The sequence below is a fragment of the Salmo trutta genome, chromosome 18 (genome assembly GCF_901001165.1).
Source record: "Salmo trutta chromosome 18, fSalTru1.1, whole genome shotgun sequence".
NCBI lineage: Eukaryota > Metazoa > Chordata > Actinopteri > Salmoniformes > Salmonidae > Salmo > Salmo trutta.
Genome location: NC_042974.1, coordinates 9697395 through 9721589, shown reverse-complemented (window position 1 = coordinate 9721589; position 24195 = coordinate 9697395). Strand labels below are relative to the sequence as shown.

General features: G+C 43.9%; 1 protein-coding gene across 1 annotated transcript in view; it reads left to right on the top strand.

Annotated features, from left to right (window-relative positions):
• LOC115153633 (potassium channel subfamily K member 12-like) overlaps positions 1–19028 on the top strand; it is a 50519-nt gene extending 31491 nt beyond the window's left edge. The window contains exons 2-4 of the mRNA XM_029699271.1: positions 14974–15337; positions 16520–16667; positions 16824–19028. Of these exons, the coding sequence (XP_029555131.1) occupies positions 14974–15337; positions 16520–16667; positions 16824–17219 (908 nt within the window). The 3' untranslated portion in view covers positions 17220–19028. The remainder of the gene's footprint in view (positions 1–14973; positions 15338–16519; positions 16668–16823) is intronic.
• Positions 19029–24195: the final 5167 nt, after the last annotated feature.

The window sequence follows — 24195 nt, the reverse complement described above, 5'->3', positions numbered from 1 at the left end:
GATGTAAGTCAAAACGGTAACTTGGCCACTCAGGAACATTCACTGTCTTCTTGGTAAGCAACTCACTGTCTTCTTGGTAAGCAACTCCAATGTAGATTTGGCCTTGTGTTGTAGGTTATTGTCCTGCTTAAAGGTGAATTTCTCTTCCAGTATCTGGTGGAAAGCAGACTGAAGCAGGTTTTCCTCTAGAGTTTTGCTCATGCTTAGTCCATCCCATTTACTTTATCCTGAAAAACTTCCCAGTCTTTGCCGATGTCAAGCATATCGTTCCACGAAAAGAGTGCCTTTTTCGTCTGTTGGATATTTTAAGTTGAAATTGTTTCCAAAATTCAGCATTTTGACATGTCCATCCATGCAGCCTCTGTGACTTCAAAGAAGATTTTAACCCACTTAACCCGACATATCTAAAAATGTTCACCACCATTGTAAAGCCCTAGTTATTTTGTTGCTTTGACAGTAATTTCTTAAGGCTATTATTTATTTCATGTGATTAGTGATTAATTTACATCTGTCCCTCATTTTATCAAGGTTATGTGAACTGAATTCTCGATTTATTATGGTGAAACTGTATATATATATATATATATATATATATATATGTATATACATATCTTTTTTTCTTTTTTTTCTAGAGAAACATTGAACATCTAATAGTCAAATCATAGGGTTAAAGCCGGTGAGCTGTTTCTACTCTTTTTGGCCATTGTCTGGTGTTTTGTGGTGGACAACTGAGCGGGTCGAGCGTTACACGTCAACCCTGTTACCCATAGATAGACAGACTGGAAATGTTTTAACAATTTCATTTCTTGGGGGGAAAGGGGGGGGGGGGTGAAGTTTGAATTCAATTGCCACTCCTCACAACAAGCTTCCATTTGAATTTGTATTTATTAGGGATCCCCATTTGTTCTTCCTGGGGTACAAACACATTAAGGCACTTACATTACATATAAAACAAAATACAAAACAGTACATTACATAACATTATTACACCACTAAATATCTACAATACAAAATGTATAATACCACCATACAACAATATTACACTGTACCTGTGTGTAGAGTGTGTGTGCTTGTGTTTGTGTGCGTATGCATGTGTCTGTACTTTTGTGTGTGTCTCTTCACAGTCCCGGCTGTTCCATAAGGTGATTCTACTGCTTGCATCAGTTACCTGATGTGGAATAGAGTTCCATGTAGTCATGGCTCTATGTAGTACTGTGTGCCTCCCATAGTCTGTTCTGGACTTGGGGACTGTAAAGAGACCTCTGGTGGCATGTCTTGTAGGGTATGCATGGGTGTCGGAGCTGTGTGCCAGTAGTTCAAACAGACAGCTCGGTGCATTCAACATGTCAATACCTCTCATAAATACAAGCAGTGATGAAGTCAATCTCCCCTCCACTTTGAGCCATGAGAGATTGACATGCATATTATTAATGTTAGCTCTCTGTGTACTTTTAAGGGCCAGTTGTGCTGACCTGTTCTGAGACAATTGTAATTTCCCTAAGTCGCTCTTTGTGGCACCTGACCACACGACTGAACAGTAGTCCAGGTGAGACAAATCTAGGGCCTGTTGGACCTGCCTTGTTGATAATGTTGTTAAGAAGGCAGAGCAGCATTTTATTATGGACAGACTTCTCCCCATCTTAGCTACTGTTGTATCAATATGTTTTGACCATGGCAGTTTACAATCCAGGGTTACTCCAAGCAGTATAGTCATCTTAGCTTGCTCAATTTCCACATTATTTATTACAAGCTTTAGTTGAGATTTAGGTTTAATTTTTTATTTAATTTTTTGCCTTTATTTAACTTGGCAAGTCAGTTAAGAACATTTTCTTATTTTCAATGACAGCCTAGGAACAGTGGGTTCTGCCTTCAGGGGCAGAACGACAGATTTTTACCTTGTCAGCTTGGTGACTCAATCTTGAATCTTTCGGTTACAAGTCCAACGCTCTGACAACTAGGCTACCTGCCGCCCCAGAGGTTTAGGGTTTAGTGAATGATTTGTCTCAAATACAATGCTTTTAGTTTTAGAAATATTTAGGGCTAACGTACTACTTGCCACCCACTCTGAAACGAACTGTAACTCTTTGTTAAGTGTTGCAGTCATTTCAGTCACTGTAGTAGCTAACGTGTATAGTGTTGCGTCATCGGCATACATAGACACACTGGCTTTACTCAAAGTCAGTGGCATGTCGTTAGTAAAGCTTTTAAAAAGCAAGGGGCCTAAACAGCTACCCTGGGGAATTCCTCATTATACCTGTATTATGTTTGAGAGGCTTTCATTAAAGAACACCCTCTGTGTTCTGTTAGACAAGTAACTCTTTATCCACATTATAGCAGGAGGTATAAAGCCATAACACATAAGATTTTCCAGCAGCAGACTATGATCAATAATGTCAAAAGCTGCACTGAAGTCTGACAAGACTGCCAACACAATAATTTTATCATCAATTTCTCTCAGCCAATCACCAGTCATTTGTGTAAGTGCTGTGCTTGTTCAGTGTCCTTCCCTAGAAGTGTGCTGAAAGTCTGTTGTCAATCTGTTTACTGTGAAATAGCATTGTATCTGGTCAAACACATTTTTTCCCAGAAGTTTATTAAGGGTTGGTAACAGGCTGATTGGTCAGCTATTTGAGCCAGAAGAGGGTGTTTTACTATTCTTGGGTAGTGGAATGACTTTAGCTTCCCTCCAGGCCTGAGGGCACACACTTTCTAGTAGGCTTAAATTGAAGACGTGGCAAATAGGAGTGACAATATCATCTGCTATTATCCTCAGTAATTTTCCATCTAGATTGTCAGACCCCGGTGGCTTGTCATTGTTGATAGACAATAATACTTTTTTCACCTCTTCCACACTGACTTTACTGAATTCAAAAGTACAATTCTTGTCTTTCATGATTTGGTCCAATAGACTTGGATGTCTAGTGTCAGCGTTTGCTGCTGGCATGTCATCCCTAAGTTTGCTTATCTTGCCAATGAAAAAGTAATTAAGATAGAGACAGACACATAATACAAATACACAATGCTGTCATTACCTAAATGTTTGGCTGAATTATAACCTCCTACAACACACAAGATAAATACAATTCGTCATTAAGGCCTGCTGGGGCAAGAGTGGCCAAGTGGTCTGTCCAAAACGTCTCTCTTTGGAGAGGTAATGTATACCTATCTCCTCCCCTACGTGGCTCCTTCACCAATTCAATGCCCATATAACGTAAGATACTTAGTTCATAATAACAACCTGACCTAGACAGTGCAATATTGCTGCTGCAAAGCAGACAATTGACAACATACAGACCAAGTAGACATTTCTTAAAAACAGAAAAAGAAAAATCCACTTTTACAACACCTGTCATTAAAAGACAGGGGACACTAGTAGCTTGCTACTGGCTCTAATATCAGTCCCAGTGGTGGATAACCAGGTCATATCAGTCCCAGTGGTGGATAACCAAGTCATATCAGTCCCAGTGGTGGATAACCAAGTCATATCAGTCCCAGTGGTGGATAACCAGGTAATTTCAGCCCCAGTGGTGGATAACCAGGTCATATCAGCCTAGTGGTGGATAACCAGGTCATATCAGTCCCAGTGGTGGATAGCCAGGTCATATCAGCCCTAGTGGTGGATAACCAAGTCATATCAGTCCCAGTGGTGGATAACCAGGTAATTTCAGCCCCAGTGGTGGATAACCAGGTCATATCAGTCCCAATGGTGGATAACCAAGTCATATCAGCCCCAGTGGTGGATAACCAGGTCATATCAGTCCCAGTGGTGGATAACCAAGTCATTTCAGTCCCAGTGGTGGATAACCAGGTCATTTCAGCCCCAGTGGTGGATAACCAGGTCATATCAGTCCCAATGGTGGATAACCAGGTCATATCAGTCCCAGTGGTGGATAACCAGGTCATATCAGTCCCAGTGGTGGATAACCAGGTCATATCAGTCCCAGTGGTGGATAACCAGGTCATATCAGTCCCAGTGGTGGATAACCAAGTCATATCAGTCCCAGTGGTGGATAACCAGGTCATATCAGTCCCAGTGGTGGATAACCAAGTCATATCAGTCCCAGTGGTGGATAACCAGGTCATATCAGCCCTAGTGGTGGATAACCAAGTCATATCAGTCCCAGTGGTGGATAACCAGGTCATATCAGTCCCAGTGGTGGATAACCAAGTCATATCAGTCCCAGTGGTGGATAACCAGGTCATATCAGTCCCAGTGGTGGATAACCAGGTCATATCAGTCCCAGTGGTGGATAACCAAGTCATATCAGCCCTAGTGGTGGATAACCAAGTCATATCAGTCCCAGTGGTGGATAACCAAGTCATAGCAGTCCCAATGGTGGATAACCAGGTAATTTAAACTGGTAATGCAACTGGGGATAAAGACAAATTGTTTGAGATTTAAATCCTGTTGGAGTTTGTTCCAGTCAGTAGAAGCAGTGTTGAAATGTTTTGGAGCCAGAGTTGGAGAGGGATGTGGGAACAGACAGGGAGCTTAGTTAGTGGAACGTAGGCTGTAGGAGGACTGGGAGAAAGAGGAGTTTAGAGAGGTAGAGTGGGGCTTTGCTAGTAAGGGTTTTGTAAATGAGGGTGAACCAGTGAATTTGTTGTCTGCTTGTGAGGGATGGTAGGCCAAAGTGCTCGTAGAGGGAACAGCACATGCCCACACACACACGCACACACACACACTACAACAGCACAACGATCAATTATAATTTCTCTCTCTGTAAATATATATTGTTTTGGCTCTCCTGTTATTGAATGTCCGGGTCATGCGTCTAGCATGCAGTCCAGTCCAGTGTTTGCAATTGTTTGCTTTATTTAATTTAACTGCTAGAGAGAAGCCGGCTCCAAACAGTATACAATCGATACCACTGCCAGCCTCTAAATTGATTTATTGTCAAGAAAATGTTGCTGCTTCGCCTCAGAATCTATCTCAGCGTTCATTTATTTTATTTTATTTTCTCTGTGGACAACTCGGTGTCTTTTGAGAAGTTTAACTTGGTCAACATTCTCTCATAAAGAGCACATGTTCAACTTTATTAAAAACAACGCTGTTCATTTCATGGCTCCTTCCTCAATCCCTGTGTGTGTGTGTGTGTGTGTGTGTGTGTGTGTGTGTGTGTGTGTGTGTGTGTGTGTGTGTGTGTGTGTGTGTGTGTGTGTGAGTGTGTGTGTCCTATACTGTAGCATTAGCTTTAGAATTCACTAACACCTCTAAATATAAAATGTACTGGTTTACTGAGACCATATGCTGCAGCACTGTGAGTATGATATTATCTAAACTAGTTAATGCTGTGCAGTGTTGACAGTATGAATCACAAAACACACACACAAACAAACACACACACACACACACACACACACACACACACACACACACACACACACACACACACACACACACACACACACACACACACACACACACACACACACACACACACACACACACACACACACACACACATAGAGAGAAAGATCACACACTCTGCTGCTGTCTATTATGACCCTGTGTTGTCTCCAGTCAGTCTGCTAGTATGACCCTGTGTTGTCTCCAGTCAGTCTGCTATTATGACCCTGTGTTGTCTCCAGTCAGTCTGCTATTATGACCCTGTGTTATCTCCAGTCAGTCTGCTATTATGACCCTGTGTTATCTCCAGTCAATCTGCTGTAATCCAGGATGCTACTCAGCACATGGTGCTGATGATTAAGATGATGATGATCTCTGTGAGTGTGTGTGTGTGTGTGTGTGTGTGTGTGTGTGTGTGTGTGTGTGTGTGTGTGTCCTAAACTGTAGCATTAGCTTTAGAATTCACTAACACCTCTAAATATAAAATGTACTGGTTTACTGAGACCATATGCTGCAGCACTGTGAGTATGATATTATCTAAACTAGTTAATGCTGTGTAGTGTTGACAGTATGAATCACAAAACACACAAAACACACACACAAACAAACAAACACCCTGTGTTGTCTCCAGTCAGTCTACTATTATGACCCTGTGTTGTCTCCAGTCAGTCTGCTAGTATGACCCTGTGTTATCTCCAGTCAGTCTGCTATTATGACCCTGTGTTGTCTCCAGTCAGTCTGCTAGTATGACCCTGTGTTATCTCCAGTCAGTCTGCTATTATGACCCTGTGTTGTCTCCAGTCAATCTGCTGTAATCCAGGATGCTACTCAGCAGATGGTGCTGATGATTAAGATGATGATGATCTCTGTATGTGTGTGTGTGTGTATGTGTGTGTGTGTGTGTGTGTGTGTGTGTGTGTGTGTGTGTGTGTGTGTGTGTGTGTGTGTGTGTGTGTGTGTGTGCTTGTCCATGTTTCTCAGCTCAGATGTCTCCATACCCCCGCCAAGTCACTCTGACTAATAATTTCCTGGTCCTCACAGAGACATCAAAGTGGGGTCGTTCTTGAATTACGGTGGCATTTGGGCATAGCATTTTGGAAAATATTGTCTGCCTTTTTCTAGATTTATTTTGCATTCAAATGTATTTGGGAACATCTTCCCAATCTCAATCAACTAATATGGCGGCTTAATGAATTTTAATATGGTGTACCATTATGATAACATTGTGCCACCAGTTGGAACCAGCAGTAGTAACAATTTAACATTTTAGGTAAATTAGGATTTTCTGAAATGGAGGACCAAAATGCTCAAAATCTAAGGTCATCAGTCCTTTAAAATTAATTTTCTAAAGTGACATGATTAATCATTTTGCTCACAATGTAATTTCTCTTCACTTAAATGGACTAACACCACGTGACATCTTGGATTGACACACCACATGATCAATGGAAACCTCACGGCTCTGACATCCAAAATGGTGGGATTAGCTAATAATCTTCTTTAATCTAGACCCCCTACCCCCATTAATAGTTTGCCACGGGAGGGAATGCTCAAGGTCCTTGAATATCTTTCTAATCAGTGATATACAAGGCAGTAACACCAATTACATAAACTGAGTGACACATTATTCTAGTAAAAAAAAGGTATTTCAATAGCCTTCTTGGTCTTTATTGGTCTATAAAATATATTAAATACTTTTGTTAACTGTCTAGCATTCAAAATAATAGATAATAGATATCTCTAAATCCCCAAAACACGTGTGTACATGTGCTTTGACATTTTTACTGTCAGCCTGTCAGGTAACAATGATTCCATTCCTATTCCAATGGAGCTGGACTGAAGCCTGGTGAAATAATAGCCCCTGTTTGAGGCCCACATGGCATTCTATTCCCTTATGGGCTTTGGTCAAAAATAGGTCACGACAGTATGTAGGGAACAGGGTGCCATTTGGGACTCTTTGGCCTGGAGTGGGGAAAATGTTTTATAATGACACGGTTATTGTTGATGTCTGTATTTGAGATGGGTTGACAGGTTTGTGTACCGTACAGGATTCCTGTTCAGTCAGAGAGCACTGTGTGTGTCACGCCTGCCCCCGCTCCCCCTCTCTGGCGCTCTCTGGCGCCAGGCGGCCATCAATACGCACACCTGTCACCATCATTATGTGCATATGTGCAATATTGGACTCAACTGGACTCCATTACCTTGTTGATTGGCCCTCTATATCTGTCTGCTCCTCAGTTTGTTCCCCGTGTCAGCATTATTGTTGTTATGTTTTCCCTGTCCAGACGCTGTCCTTGTTTGTTTCTTGTCGGTTTTATTAAATGTTCTCTCCCTGTACTTGCTACTCGTCTCTCAGCATCTGTCCTTGTGTGTGTGTGTGCTCTCTGTCTCATGCTGTACTGACACATCACTGAAAGAAAATAGGTTCCCATACTTCCCATTGTTGTTGCCAGTCGTCTCAACTCTCCTGTTGCTCTCTGTGTCATACTGTAGTGTTGTAGTAGTCATATTGGTGTTCATATTGTAGAGGGAAACAATGTCTCCTCTACACACACACACACACACACACACACACACACACACACACACACACACACACAGAGAGAGAGAGAACAGACACTTGTTCCTCCTCACATACATCAGTTAGCTTCCTCTACACTGACTGACCTTGCTCTCATTAAATCCAAACAGCAGTCTTCTGTTCCTCATAGTGCGTACTTCCTATGACCTTCTCTGCCCATACAGTGCACTTATAGTAAAAGCTGCCTTTGAGACCATTAGCCTGAAAGATACAGGGTTTCTAATGACATCTGGGAGGTTTGACCTGTTGAGCATGTCTGTCTTTTCTCTATAGTGGATCAGAGTGCTCTTTGTCTCCAGAACAAAAATCATTTATATGTCCAAAATGGAACCCTACTCCCAATGTAGTACACTCTATGGGGCCTAGTCAAAAGTAGTGCACTATATAGAAAAATAGGGTGTCATTTGGAATGCACACAAAGACTCTCCCTCCTGAAGACAGATCTGTCAGATGGACCTTGTGTTCTGTTCTCTACTTGTCTGTCTTGTACTCACACTTGCACCTGTCTTTAATTATTCGCACTGATTTTGCAGATAGCGGCTACTGAGTTTATGAAGTGGTTTAGTCTTTGGACAGATGTGTACAATCTGCACCTGATATACAGTGTGCTCAGTTATTCCCTCTTAAAATTTACCAAGTCGCTCTCGCTTGCTCTCTCGCTTGCTCTCTCGCTTGCTCTCTCTCTCCTCATCTTCCCACTGTCTGGCTTTGGCATACTGTATAGGTCGGGAAGGTTTATGGTCAACGCTCAGGTTTGTCTGCAAGCTAGTTTACTGCAAGGCCCTTTCTCTCTGTGAGGACTGCATCCTCCCATCCTCTATACTATGCTGTTTTCATTCCAAGCTGCGTCTCTGCCCTAGAATATAGGCCAACTTTGGTCAATACTAATGCTATTGTGTAGTACTTTGATGTGCCCACCTGTTGACATTTTCTATTGCCCTATTGTTTTGTATGCGTGCCTATGCACTATAGAGTAATATGATTCAGTATATAATGTTCAATATATCATGCCAGAAGAAATGTTCCAATTAGATTATGGAAGTTTACTGGAAAATATAGTAAGTACGTCGTCCTCGTCCTCGTCCTTGTCCTCCCCGTCCTCCTCCTCTTACTCTCACTCCTCTGGCTCTGCCTCTGTTTCCAATGTTGGCATCCACTGCTCCAAAACAGAAGAGCTCACCTGTTGCCCTTTTATGTTAAAGCTCTGATTGCTAATTGTAAAACTGTGTGACGGGTGTTTGCCCATGTGATGAGTCAGTGTGCATATTTGAATGGCAGTGTGTTCATTGTGAAAACAAGAGATTTTCTGCATGAAAATTGTGCCAAATGCAAAGAATTGTGTGCAGTGTTTTGAAAAAAAGTGTGTTTTAGAACTGCAATTTGAGTGTAAAGAAGGAATTGTGCTTGTAGTTTAGCAGAATTGGTTCAGGGGGTTGGTGCATGAGTTACATGTTGTGGTCATTGTGTCTCAAGTACCAGTATTTGTGTGTAAACAATTGAGAAAAACTGTAATCTGGCTAGTGTGGCTTGACCGAACCAGGTCCGACCATCATCAACCAAATACGAAATCTGTCATATTTGGGGTATTTTAGATGATGACACCTAACTAGCTATGTTTTTGGGGGAGAACATTGTTTGCATCCATGAGGTAGCAAATTTTTTGTATGACGAGCACTATCCCAAAGCTTGGGGAAGTGTGTTTCTGACCAGCACTGTCCCAGAGCTTGGGGAAGTGTGTTTCTGACCAGCACTGTCCCAGAGCTTGGAGAAGTGTGTTTCTGCCTCATGCAGCCTGCCTGCCTGCCTGCCTGTCCTACTCTGCTTAATGAGATGTGCTGATATGTAATTGGGGCGCAATGAGAGCTGTTCATTTCTGTTGGGGACAAGTTGGAACTCCTTCAGAACGACAAGTGGTAACCTACTGGACACTGACATCAATTCAACGTCTATTCCACGTTAGTTCAACGTAATTTCAATGAAATAACGTGGAAACAACCTTGATTCAACCTGTGTGTGTCGATAACCATTGATAAATACCAATTGTTGTCAGACTTTTGTATACAAAACATTAAGAACACCTGCTCTTTCTATACCATAGACTGACAAGGTGAATCCAGGTGAAAGCTATGATCACTTATTGATGTCACTTGTTAAATCCATGTCAAATGTGTAGATGAAGGGGAGGAGACAGGTTAAAGAAGGATTTTTAAGCCTTGATACAATTGAGACATGGATTGTGTATGTGCGCCATTCAGAGGGTGAATGGGCAAGACAAAAGATTGAAGTGCCTTTGAATGGGGTATGGTAGTAGGTGCCAGGCGCACCGGTTTGAGTGTGTCAAGAACTGCAACGCTACTGGGTTTTTCACGCTCAACAGTTTCCCGTGTTTCAAGAATGGTCCATCACCCAAATGACATCCAGCCAACTTGACACAGTTGTGGGAAGCATTGGAGTCAACATGGTCCAGCATCCCTGTGGAACGCTTAAGACATCTTGTAGAGTCCATGCCCCAACAAATTGAGGCTGTTCTGAGGGCAAAAGTGGTGGGCAGAAGGGCTGAGAATGTTTTGTCGATGGGCCGGGGGCCTGGACAAATCTTTTTGCCCACGCTGGGGCTGTAGACTGCTATATCGGTCCACTAATACAGGACTAATAAAGGCCCAGTGAAAGTGCCCTTTAATAAAAACCTGAGGGTGGATAGCACTTGGATGTGCACCGGAATTGCAAAGCCTTTTTAAAGTAGGTTTTAAATCCTCGCAAAGATCCTATAAAACTGGTTTTGGGAAACGATATCTGATGAGACAATCTGTACTTTCTGCAAAAAAAGTCCCACCTGTCTCTAAAAACGCTCTCTCTGTGAAATGCAGCGTGTGCCAAATGATCCAACAGAGCAAGATCAGCCATCTTCCATCAGAGCAAGATCAGCCATCATACAACAGAGCAAGATCAGCCATCATCCAACAGAGCAAGATCAGCCATCATCCAACAGAGCAAGATCAGCCATCATCCAACAGGGAAAGATCAGCCATCATCCAACAGGGAAAGATCAGCCATCACCCAACAGAGCAAGATCAGCCATCAGAGCAAGATCAGCTATCATCCAACAGGGAAATATCAGCCTTCATCCAACAGAGCAAGATCAGCCATCATCCAACAGAGCAAGATCAGCCATCAAATGCATCTTGATACCATGGTCTGGAATAATGGCTCTGAAACAGCACCCCCTATTCCCTATATACTTTTTAATCAGGACCAATAGTTTATAGTCTTTTTTACATTTTTCTATTTTACCTTTATTTAACTAGGCAAGTCAGTTAAGAACAAATTCTTATTGTCAATGACGTCCTAGGAACAGTGTGTTAACTGCCTTGTTCAGGGGCAGAATGACAGATTTTTACCTTGTTAGCTTGGGGATTTGATCTTGCAACCTTTCGGTTACTAGCCCAACACTCTAACCACTAGACTACCTGCCGCCCCTTACTATTTAGCAGATGCTCTTATCCAGAACGACTTACATTTTCGTGTGCATACATTTTTGTACTGGTCCCCCGTGGGAATCGAACCCAAAACCCTGAAAGCGCCATGCTCTACCAACTGAGCCTCACGGGACCATAATGCATGCACTAAATAGGGAATAGGCTGCCATTTGGGACGCACTCTGAATCAATGCCATAGAGAGGCTATTCTCCTCTCTCAGGACAATTAGTTAGTAATGACAGCTGGAGCAAAAGGGAGAGGAGAGATTTAATCTGGTTTCCTTTGGAGCTTCTTCAGGTCCAGGAGGAGAGAGACAATTAATTAACAACGAAACACTGAGACACTCAGACATGTCTTCATTGAATCTCTTAATTTGGGCTGCCCCTGTACTCTCTAGCAACTCACCCTTTTCCCTCAGCTCACAACCACACCACTGTCGTATAGAACTCCACTACTACAACCACACCACTGTCGTATAGAACTCCACTACTACAACCACACCACTGTCATATAGAACTCCACTACTACAACCACACCACTGTCGTATAGAACTCCACTACTACAACCACACCACTGTCATATAGAACTCCACTACTACAACCACACCACTGTCGTATAGAACTCCACTACTACAACCACACCACTGTCGTATAGAACTCCACTACTACAACCACACCACTGTCGTATAGAACTCCACTACTACAACCACACCACTGTTGTATAGAACTCCACTACTACAACCACACCACTGTTGTATAGAACTCCACTACTACAACCACACCACTGTTGTATAGAACTCCACTACTATTTGCAAAGCATTAAGATCATCACTGTGCTAGAGTTTCTTTTCAAACCAGTATACAGTTTTTCTCCATGCATCTGGAGTCAAAGACTCCATCCACCCAAGTCATAGACTGTTCTCTCTGCTACCGCACGGCAAGCGGTACCGGAGCGCCAAGTCTAGGTCCAAGAGGCTTCTAAACAGCTTCTACCCCCAAGCCATAAGACTCCTGAACAGCTAATGAAATGGCTACCCAGACTATTTTCATTGCCCCCCCCCCCTCTTCTACACTGCTGCTACTCTGTTATTATCTATGCATAGTCACTTTATTAACTTTACCTACATGTACATCAAATCAAATTTTATTGGTCACATACACATGGTTAGCAGATGTTAATGCGAGTGTAGCGACAGGCCCCACACATTGACTCTGTACCGGTACCCCCTGTATATAGCCTCCACATTGACTCTGTACCGGTACCCCCTGAATATAGCCTCCACATTGACTCTGTACCGGTACCCCCTGTATATAGCCTCCACATTGACTCTGTACCGGTACCCCCTGTATATAGCCCCGCACATTGACTCTGTACCGGTACCCCCTGTATATAGTCTCCACATTGACTCTGTACCGGTACCCCTGAATATAGTCTCCACATTGACTCTGTACCGGTACCCCCTGTATATAGTCTCCACATTGACTCTGTACCAGTATCCCTGAATATAGTCTCCACATTGACTCTGTACCGGTACCCCCTGTATATAGTCTCCACATTGACTCTGTACCGGTACCCCTGAATATAGTCTCCACATTGACTCTGTACCGGTACCCCCTGAATATAGCCTCCACATTGACTCTGTACCGGTACCCCCTGAATATAGCCCCGCTATTATTATTTACGGCTGCTCTTTAATTATGTTATTCTTATCTCTTACTTTTTTGGCGGGTATTTTCTTAAAACTGCATTGTTGGTTAAGGGCTTGTAAGTAAGCATTTCACTGTAAGGTCTACACCTGTTGTATTCGGCGCATGTGACTAATAAAATGTGATGCGTGTGAGGTATCTCTCTCTCTAACTCCGCTGCACTGGGCTGATGGTAGAGAGGAACGTGTCAGTGGTTGTGTGGGTATCTATGTGTGCGTGTCTATGTATGGGTGTGTGTGTTTGTGTGTGTAAGTGTGTGTGGGTGGGTGGGTGTGTGTCTATGTACGTGGGTGTGTAGGGGTCTATGTACGTGGGTGTGTGTGTGTTTCTGCCTTCTTCCATGAGTGTGTATTTGCTCTATTAATAACGATCATATTTGAGTGATTTCCGATATAAACGACGAGGTAAAAATAACATTGTGAGTCATAAAGGGAGCTCATCACATTAGTATAATTTATTACTGTAGTTATTAGAGGGATGGAACAGAGAACAGCTACTAAGCCCTGGGTGGAAAGAAATAGTACCCATAAATGGTACCCTATTGCCTATATATTGCACTACTTTTGACCAGAGACGATTTAGAAAATAGGGTGCCATTTAGGACGCAGCCAAAAAAAGACAACGATGGAAAAATCATTTCACCTTCAAACAGAATCTCACTCGATGATCTCCCTGCACTTTGTTTATTGCTTGACAGAATACACCACAACAATCACTTATCCAATCAATTACAGTATGTACTGACAGGTAGAATTGAGTGGCCACAACTACTATACACTTAGTAGGGTGGTGGGTGGTGGCTGGTGGCTGGTGTGTGTCAGCTGCAGAGTCTGTCTCTGACCTCTGACTTCCCATAATAGGAAGTGTCCTTGTTTTGTTCAACTCAACTCAACAAATGCAACACACACACACTCCACAGACATCTAATCCTCATCTTTCGTCACCTCTCACAACTTCTCATTTTTTACATTACATTTACATTTTAGTCATTTAGCAGACGCTCTTATCCAGAGCGACTTACAGTAGTGAATGCATACATTTCATACAATTTCATACTTTTTTTTTTTTTTTTTTCTTGTGCTGGCCCCCCGTGGGAATCGAACCCACAACCCTGGTGTTGCAAACACCATGCTCTACCAACTGAGCAACAGGGAAGGCTTCTCCACTTATCTTTAACACCTAATTGACCAGGAAATGAGTTGACGGAACAAAGGGCCAGATCATGCATCTACAGCAGAAATGTCAATAATTTACAGAGCTTAGCTTCATTACTGTGTTACTCACAAACCCTCCCAAATACTGATGGCCTTGTCTTCTGAGGATGTCCAGAGGAAGTAGAAAGACATGCCACATCGAATATTGCCAGATATTTCAGTTGCAAAATATCACTCACTTTATTTAACTCATCCAATGGTGGTACAGTGCTGGTTAATATACATGCTAGTATGTACCGAGTAGAGTCTAAAACATCTTACCCCAGGCCAGGACTCACTTGGGTTGCGTTTACACATGGAGCCCAAATCCTATCTCTACACATCAGATCTTTTTTGAGCTGATCTGATTGGTCAAAAGACAAATTACTGAAAAAAATATCAGAATTGGGCTGACTGTGTAAACGCTACCTTAGTGTCGATCCCAGAAGAAGGAAATAAGGCATTCAGATACCTGCAATGACCTGAGGATTATTAGGAACAGACAAACAGACTTACATTGTGGTGTGTTAGATGCCTTTCTCTGGGCCATTAGTAGTCTAATCTTCTTTCATCAATCAATCAACCAATCATCCAGTCAATCAATCAACCACTCAATCAATTAAGCAATCCATTACTCTAACCCCATCTCTCTGTCGCCACCTGTAGGTTTCGGGATGTCCACTCCAGTGACGGTAGCAGGGAAGGTGTTCCTGATCTTCTACGGTCTCCTCGGCTGCGCCGCCACCATCTTGTTCTTTAACCTATTCCTGGAACGCATTATCACCCTCCTGGCCGTGGTCATGAAGGCCGTGAGGGAACGGCGCATTCGGAACTCCGGCCTTCTCCCGCCTGGTATCCGCCATGACTTCTCAGCGTGTTCTTTCCCGGGGTGGAAGCCATCGGTCTACCACGTCATGTTGATCCTGGGGCTATCCGCCATCATCATCTCCTGCTGCGCCTCGGCCATGTACACTCCCGTGGAGGGATGGGCCTACCTCGACTCACTCTACTTCTGCTTCGTCACATTCAGGTAAGGTCGGAGGTCGGAGAGGTGGGCCAGACAGTAACTGGCTGGAGGGTTCTCTTTACGAATCTTGAGTCTGACTGAAGGGAAAATCTAATGGGTAGAGTAAATATCCTGTCGTTTTGCCCTTGATCAAGGCACTGCACCGTGACTGGCCCTGTTCTTCAACCTCTTCTTTGGTGTGTGTATGTCTCTTTCCTAAACTTATCTGGTTTTCCAGAAATCCCAGTTGGAAGATTCCTGAGTAGAACTTTATAATAACTCCACGTAATAAAGGAATTATAATGGATTAGTAAATCGTTATTAATCATTACTTTCACATTTGTAAGTGTTAGTAACCTAGTTATTCACACATTTATAAACCACTTTTAAAGTATTTAATAATGATTTATAAGATCATTCATAAGATATTTAATATAGGTCCTTATAAACCATTTCCTAATCATTATTCAACTATTTTTGCGTAGCCTCATCTAAAGTGTGGGCTTTTTGTACTTTATAAATACTTTCTAAATGTTTTGAGTGAAAAGTGTAATTTCTCACCAATAGATGGACATTCCAGCAGTACCTGATGCTCCTTAAGAGTACAGCGACTGCAATTAGAAGGCATCATGTTGATGTTACTACTTAGCGTCGGCTGGTGGAGGTCCTGACGAACCACGTCCAGATAAAGCATCCGGAGTGAAAAAGTTGAATGAAAAAAAGTAGAGCGAGGGAAAAACAAAAAATATAAACGGTAATTAAAAAGTAAAAACCGTAAAGTTGCCAGGTAGCAAAGTAAGGTTAGCAACAAAACGCACAGCAGCATGTAAACAAGTCTGCAAGTTGTGACCGAAAATGACGCTATGAAAGAAGACTTTATGAAAGAAGACCATGACGCTATGAAAGAAGACAAAATGACAAAACATCAAAATGACAAAACATCTTATGAATGGAGTAATGATTCATCAATTAATAATAAACTCTTTAATAATCCATTATTGATGCTTTATTAAGTGGAGTTGTCATAAAGTGCTACTGATTCCTGGAATTAGGAGGTAATAAGTAAGAAATCCTCCAACCGGATTTCTGGAAAACTGGGGAATTTGGGGAAAGTTACTGGAATTCTGAACTCTAGTCTCGGGGGGGATAAATACAGGCAATAAAGTCATACTCTTCTTTTTCTACTTTTTCTTCCTCCTCCTCCAGTACCATCGGCTTTGGGGACCTGGTGTCGAGCCAGAGAGCAGACTATGAGTACCAGCCACTGTATCGTCTGGCCAATTGCCTGTTCATCCTTATGGGCGTGTGTTGCATCTACTCTCTGTTCAACGTCATCTCCATCGTCATCAAACAGGTAGATGTTGAACAATGGAAATTAGTCTGTCAACAATATTGTATTTTTAATCCTCCATCATTTTGTATGTATGCATTGTTGTACTCAAATGGCTGAGGCAACTCTATCTGCATTTTAAATGTGTAATCAAATTCCCTCCATGCTTCTTTCATTCAGGTGCTCAACTGGATGCTTCAGAACTTATGCTGCCAGCGGTGTAAAATAATTTCCAACTCTTTCCCATTGGGTCGCCGCAACGCCATCCGGCCTGGTTCGAGAAGCCGTAAAGGTCGCTTCCGAATCAGACGCACGCCGGACTCGGGGGATTCGGGACCCTGCGAAAGCGATGTGGAGGGAGGAGGACGCAGACTCTCGGGAGAGATGATTTCAATGAAGGACCTGACGGCCTCAAATAAGGTCTCACTGGCACTCATGCAGAAGCAGTTATCAGAGTCCGCTAACGGTTATCCAAGAACGGTGTGTGGGGGCTCGAGACATAACGGGTTCTCTGGAGGAGTGGGTGCTCTGGGGATCATGAACAACAGGCTGGCAGAGACCAGCAACTCCAGGTAGAACTGAGCAGTGTTTCTCGACTTCTAGTCCGTGGACAGGCACTGGTCTGTGGGCTGGGACTTTCAGTCCGAGAGATGAGTAGCTGACTTAATTTAAGCGCTCCCTCAAGGAGTAAAGACCTCAAGGAGTAAAGGTTGAGACACACTGGAGAGAACCCTGCAGGAGAATGTGCTTAAGAAGACATCCTGATGGAGAGAAACAGAGGCGCTTTAAGATTCTGCAAGGTTTCATGTGATGAACTGTACTTGCTATCACTCTTGTCATGCTTGATTATGTCTGGTCCTTCGTTGGAAGAGCATGATGATATGCATGACATTTTTGGGGATGGAATCAACATCCTGTGATGATTGAGGGTGATGATGATGATGATGATGATGATGATGGACAGTTGTAATGATACTGTGGGAAGGAAAGTAACCTTCTTGTAACTGAACTTTGGAAGGTTAAAACACTTGAGGATGCCATGAGGCTATGACCTTCCATTTTTCTCTGACTCAAAGCAACCGGAGAACATTTTCACTGATATAGCAGTGGTATTCTTCAGAATAATTAGTTAGTAGATCTCTGAGGCTGTATGTATCATGCGTCTTAGATAAGATACAGAGAGAGAGAAAGCGAGATAGAGTAGGAGTGCTGATCTAGGATCTGAGACTTGATACATTTTGACTTCTACAGTGTACTGTACTGGAAGAGGCAACTCTGTGTGATCATTATTAGGCTACATCATTATCGCTTCTGAGCTTTTTCAATAAGTATGGCATTTATAAGTAGATTTGAATGTAAAGGTTGAGTTGATACTGTAGCTGTCATTTCTGTATGGTATAACTATGCATTCCATGTCTCATGGTGAAGAACAATAGAAACTCATCTACATATCAGATCCACTTACAGACCTGTCCTGAAGTATGGAAGCTAAATCACAGAGAGACTAACCTTACAGACCTGTCCTGAAGTATGGAAGCTGAACCCTAGAGAGAATAACCTTACAGACCTGTCCTGAAGTATGGAAGCTGAACCCTAGAGAGAATAACCTTACAGACCTGGCCTGAAGTATGGAAGCTGAACCCTAGAGAGAATAACCTTACAGACCTGTCCTGAAGTGTGGAAGCTGAACCCTAGAGAGAATAACCTTACAGACCTGTCCTGAAGTATGGAAGCTGAACCCTAGAGAGAATAACCTTACAGACCTGTCCTGAAGTATGGAAGCTGAACCACAGAGAGACTAACCTTACAGACCTGTCCTGAAGTGTGGAAGCTGAACCATAGAGAATAAATAACCTTATAGACCTGTCGTGGAGTATGGAAGCTGAACCATAGAGAGAATAACCGTAGGGATGGCAAACCTAGTCTCAACTATGTGAATAGAATGACTTGAATGGAGAGTCAAGCTATTCATGTCAATGTTCTGTGATGGGTGGGCCGGCGACCATATTGATTGTACCCATGCGAGGAAGTACAAGCAAGAAATCATTATATTTCTATGGTCTCAACCAATCATCTTGATACTAGTCTAATCTTAAGCTCAGGTGACTGATTCTGTTGGGGAAGAGGAGACAGGTTCAGCACGTCCCTAATCGCCCCACAACCCTTCCTTCTGGCCCTAGCTCTTTGATGTTTAACAATCTGTAAGGTAGAAGCAATATGGTGGAAGCTCCAACACTTCACTGCTGATACCTATCCAAACCCTTCAGATTTGCCAATTTAGGGCCAAGGGGAAGGGTAAAACAAATAATTCAGACTGGCTGGTGTTTTCGTATGGGGTTCATGCTACTGCTGTACTGTGATGTAGCCTACAGACCAGCTCTGTTATGCCAGTCAATTCAGTGAGCTCCTAGTAAGATATTCCGCAACTGAGCCCGAGTGCAGGTCTTCAAACAATCATTTCCTATTTCTCAAGATGGATGAGTGCAGCGAGGAGAGGGGAGGTAGGGAGCTCAGATCATGTTTCAGGTCAAAGAGTATTCTACTTACTTTATGGATGTCTGCAGGCTAGAACTCCTCTCCTCCTCCTGTTCCCCTCTTTCCCTCTCCTTTCCTCCTCTTCTCCTGTTCCCCTCTTATCCTCCTCTCCTGTTCCCCTCTTCTTATCCCCTTCTCTCCTGTTCCCCTCTTCTTATCCCCTTCTCTCCTGTTCCCCTCTTCTCCTCTCCTCCCCTGTTCCCCTCTTATCCTCCTCTCCTCCTCCTCTCCCCTCCCCCTCTCCTCTAACTCCCCTTCTATTTCTCTTCCCTCTTCCTCCTATTCTCTTTTCTTTTTGTAAGAAAGAGAATAAAGACAGGAAAAAGAACAAGTGCTAAAAGTGTGCAACCTGATAATTACAGTGAACATTAAATAAGATGTATTTCTGTAAAAGGACTAATGAAGAAGAGACTCGTGGCCAGAGCAAGGTGTAGCTACTGCAGCTAAGTGAATAAGGGGATCCTATACAACAGGGATCAACTAGATTCAGCCGCGGGCTGATTTTTTTCTTGAGCAGATGATCGGGGGGCCGGAACAGAATTACAAATAATTTGTAGACTACAAATTGACCGCAAGAAGCCCAAACAGATATAATGTTTGACTAAAACATAATAATTTTAAAACTTACATTTGTATACAATCACGTCGTATCTCTCTGTTATGGGCGGGAAAACTTGGAAGCCGATTTCTTAAATTAAAATCACAGCTAATTTCCTGGTGTTTTTTATGTCCAACAGTGAAAATTCGGCCCGCGGGCCGCCAGTTGGGGTAGCCATCTATACAGGTACTTTAACATTTTAAATGGAGCAACTCTGGGGGAAGGGGTGTCGATTAAAGAGGAACATTTGTCTTGTAGCCTTTCATCGAAAAGGATTCTCACACTTCACTGTCATTGTTTCTGAGAAAGAGAAAAAGAGAAAGAGGGAAAGAAAGAGAACAGAACACCAGGTCCTGTCCATCTGACAGTCTTGAGGAGGGGGGAGGAGACAGAGAAAGAGAGAGAACAGAACACAAGGTCCTGTCCATCTGAAAGCTCTGTCTTCAGGAGGGAGAGTCTTTGTGTGCATTCCAAATTACACCTTATATCCTATATAGTGCAATACTTTTGACTAGGCCCCATAGAGTGCACTACATTGGGAATAGGGTTCCATTTGGGACACAGATGGTCTTTGTTCTGGAGACAAAGAGCACTCTGATCCACTATAGAGAAAAGACAGACATGCTCAACAGGTCAAACCTCCCAGATGTCATTATAAAACCCTATATCTTTCAGGCTAATGGTCTCAAAGACAGCTTTTACTATAAGTGCACTGTTTGGGCAGGGAAGGTCATAGGAAGTACGCACTATGAGGAACAGAAAGGAAAATGGAACACTGCTGTTTGGATATAATGGGGGAGAGAGAGAAAGAGAGAGACACCCTAGCAGATACACAGAATAGCCAAGAGCTTAACACAGTCTGGCATCCATCGTTAGCATCTCTCTAGTCCACCAATGCCTACTACTGCTAGCAGGCTCTGCCATCTCTGCATTCAGCTCAGTCACACACTCTCAGTACCCTCTCCGACCATCCTGGTAGGTTTGTCTTTCTTATCAGTCAGCCAGCACGCTATGCATATAACAACACCCTTACTGGAAATATAGCAAATCAAAGTTTTTGGTTGCGTACACAGTTCATCAGATGGTGTAGCAGGTGCAGCGAAATGCTTATCTTACTAGCTCCTAACAGTCTAGCAAAAATGTCAAACACGTACACAAATAATAATAAAACAAGAAATCAGGAATGTCAGAACGAGTCCAGTTAACAACCCAAACATCACTGTATCAGTAATCCAAATGCAATCTGTTTATATACTCCAACAAGATATACTTAGAATGATATGTACAGCAGTAGATATATTACAGTGAGCCATGTTAAGAATTCAGCGTATAAATTAACAGTGGAACTAAATCCAATGTACAGTGGAAAATCCAGTGCATGAATACACAGTTTGAAAACATTAAGAAACTATCCAGTGTTTAATGTCTCTACAGTATATACATGGGACAGCAGAGTTGTGTTTGTGTGTGCGTGCGTGCGTGTGTTTGTGAGTATTGGCGTATGTGTGAGTGTATATGTGAGTACAGGAGTTTGTGTGTGTGTGAGAGCTTGTGTGAGTGAATCTGTCTCTTATTACAGAAGATGGTGCGATGACTGTTTAACAGTCTGATGGTCTGGAGATAGACACCATCTATAACAATAATTCTAGTACGAACTCGAACCCAGGCGCAGAGAAACACAGCAAGCAAAAACATGGCAACCGCACACTAATAAATCAGGGTAACCTGGAAACTATAAAACAGGGTAAGGGTGCCCTTCAGCGGTAACCTAAGGAAACAAGGAAGGGCTCCTGATGTTCCTCCAGGGGTAGCTGAACGGCGACGGAAATCCCAAATAAGTCCGGGGTCCAGAATGTCCCAAGCCGGAACCCAGGATCGCTCCTCAGGACCGTAACCTTCCCAGTCCACGAGATACTGAGTCCCACGCCAGAACTGGTGACTGGAGAGGATGCGTCACACAGTGTAGACTGGCTGTCCCGCTCTCATGCGAGGCAGAGGTGGAGGCCGAGTGGCCGGAACCAGAGGACTGAACACCACAGGCTTGAGTCTGGAGATGTGGAAGGTGGGATGAACCCTTATGGATCGGGGAAGATGAAGATGATAGGCCACTGGATTAATGCGCCGTAGAACTTTGAATGGCCCAACATACCGGGGTGCCGACTTCCTTGATTCCAAGCGCAGAGGCAGATGCCTAGTAGACAACCAGACCATCTGGCCGAAACGCAGGAGAGTACTTGAACGGCGATGACGGTTGGCCTGTCGCTGGACCCGAGCTGAGGACCTCAGGAGTGATGACCGAACCCTCTTCCAGGTCTGACAGCAACGAGAGATGAGACGTTGAGCGGATGGAACCGCCACTTCAATCTCCTGATCTGGAAACAGAGGAGGCTGGTATCCGTATAAAACCTGGTGATAGCCAGAGGACAAACTGGCCAATGACCCCAGAAGAGTACAGAACTCCCTCCAGATACTGGAGGCAAAATGGGGGCCCCGGTCGGAGACGATGTCCAGAGGAAGTCTGTGAAGGCAGAAAACATGCTGAATGACTAGCTGAGCAGTCTCACGGGTAGATGGAAGCTTAAAAAGCAGCGGAATGAAATGTGCTCCTTGGAAAAGCGTCCACAATGACCAGGATGACAGTGTGACCCTCTGAGGATGGAAGACCCATGATGAGACCAGGGTTGAGAAGGTGTTGGAAGCGGATGAAGAAGCCCCAGAGGCTGCTGACGAGGAGTCTTGTTCCGGGAGCATGTCGGACAAGCAGCCACAAAGGTCCGACTGTCCGCCTCCACCGAGGGCCACCAAAACCTCCTCCTCAGAAACTTTAGCGTTCGCTTCCCTACCGTATGAGAGGGGAGACGCGACGAGTGAGCCCACTGACGTACCTTGGACCGTGAGGAACAAAAGGTCTGTTAGATGGACAGCCGTCAGGAACTGCCTTCCTACCTTGTGCCTCCTTCACTACAGTCTCTATACCCCAGGAGACTGGCGCGAGGATGAGCTAGGGATGATGGATCCAAGTGGCCGATCCTCACTGGAGCTGGGGAACTGGTGAGAAAGAGCATCCGGCTTCACGTTCTTAGACCCCGGATGGTAAGATAACGTGAATCTGAACCGAGTGAAAAAAAGAGCCCAACGAGCCTGTTGGGGACTGAGGCGTTTAACCTCCTGGATGTAGGTCCGTCTAAACTGTAAATTGGATGTTCGGAGCCCTCCAACCAGTGCCGCCACTCCTCCAAAGCCAGTTTGACCACAAGAAGCTCCCGATTACCGACATCATAGTTCCTCTCTGCTGGAGTGAGACGCCTGGAAAAGAATGCACAGGGATGAAGCTTTCGGTCTTTAGCCAAGCACTGAGACAGAACCGCACTCAAGCCAATGTCAGAGGCATCCACCTCTACCATGAATGGAAGAGAAGGATCCGCATGAACTAGAATGGGTGCAGAAGAAAACCGACGTTTCAGGTCCTGGAACGCCTTCTCAGCAGCAGGGGTCCAGCTTACATGCCCAGCCCTTGGTGAGCGCTGTCAATGGCGCAGCCACCGACCTAAAGTCACTCACAAATCTCCGGTAGAAATTAGCAAAACCCCCAGAAAACGCTGGACTTGCTTGACTGTGCTGGGCCGTGGCCAATTGACCACCGCTTCTACCTTTTGGGAGTCCGTACACAGCCCTGAAACACGATGTACCCCAGGGAGGAGATCTGAGGAACGTGAAGGTCACACTTTACGGCCTTCACGAACAAGTGGTGAGAGAGGAGTCTTTGAAGAACCTGGTGAACATGTTGGATGTGTTCAACCATGGACCTGGAGAAGATGAGGATGACATCCAGGTACACAAACATGAACTGGTGAAGGAAGTTGCGCAGCACATCATTAATCAGGGCCTGGAAAATGGCAGAAGCATTTGTAAGTCCAAATGGCATGACACGGTACTCATAACGTCCATTTGGGGTGTTGAACGCTGTCTTCCACTAGTCTCCCTGTCTGATGCGCACCAGATTGTACGCATTCCATAAATCCAATTTTGAGAAAACTGTTGCTCCCTGGAGTCTCTCAAAAGGCTGATGATATAAGAGGAAGTGGGTAAAGGTTCTTTATGGTAATGTTATTTAAACCCCGGTAATCAATACACGGATGTGATCCCCCATATCTCTTTCCAACAAAGAAAAAACCCGCTCCTGCAGGTGACAAGGTGATGGTCGAATAAAACCAGCCACCAGCGCCTCCTTAATTTAACTGTTCATGGCTGCAGTCTCCAGACCTGAGAGAGAATACAGCCCTCCTCTTGGAGGAGTGGTGCCAGGCAGGAGGTCGATGGCACAATCGTAGGATCTGTAAGGAGGAAGTTTGCTGGCCCTTCATTTGCTGAAGACCTGACCCAGATCCCAGTAATCCCAAGGCATGCGGGAAAGATCAG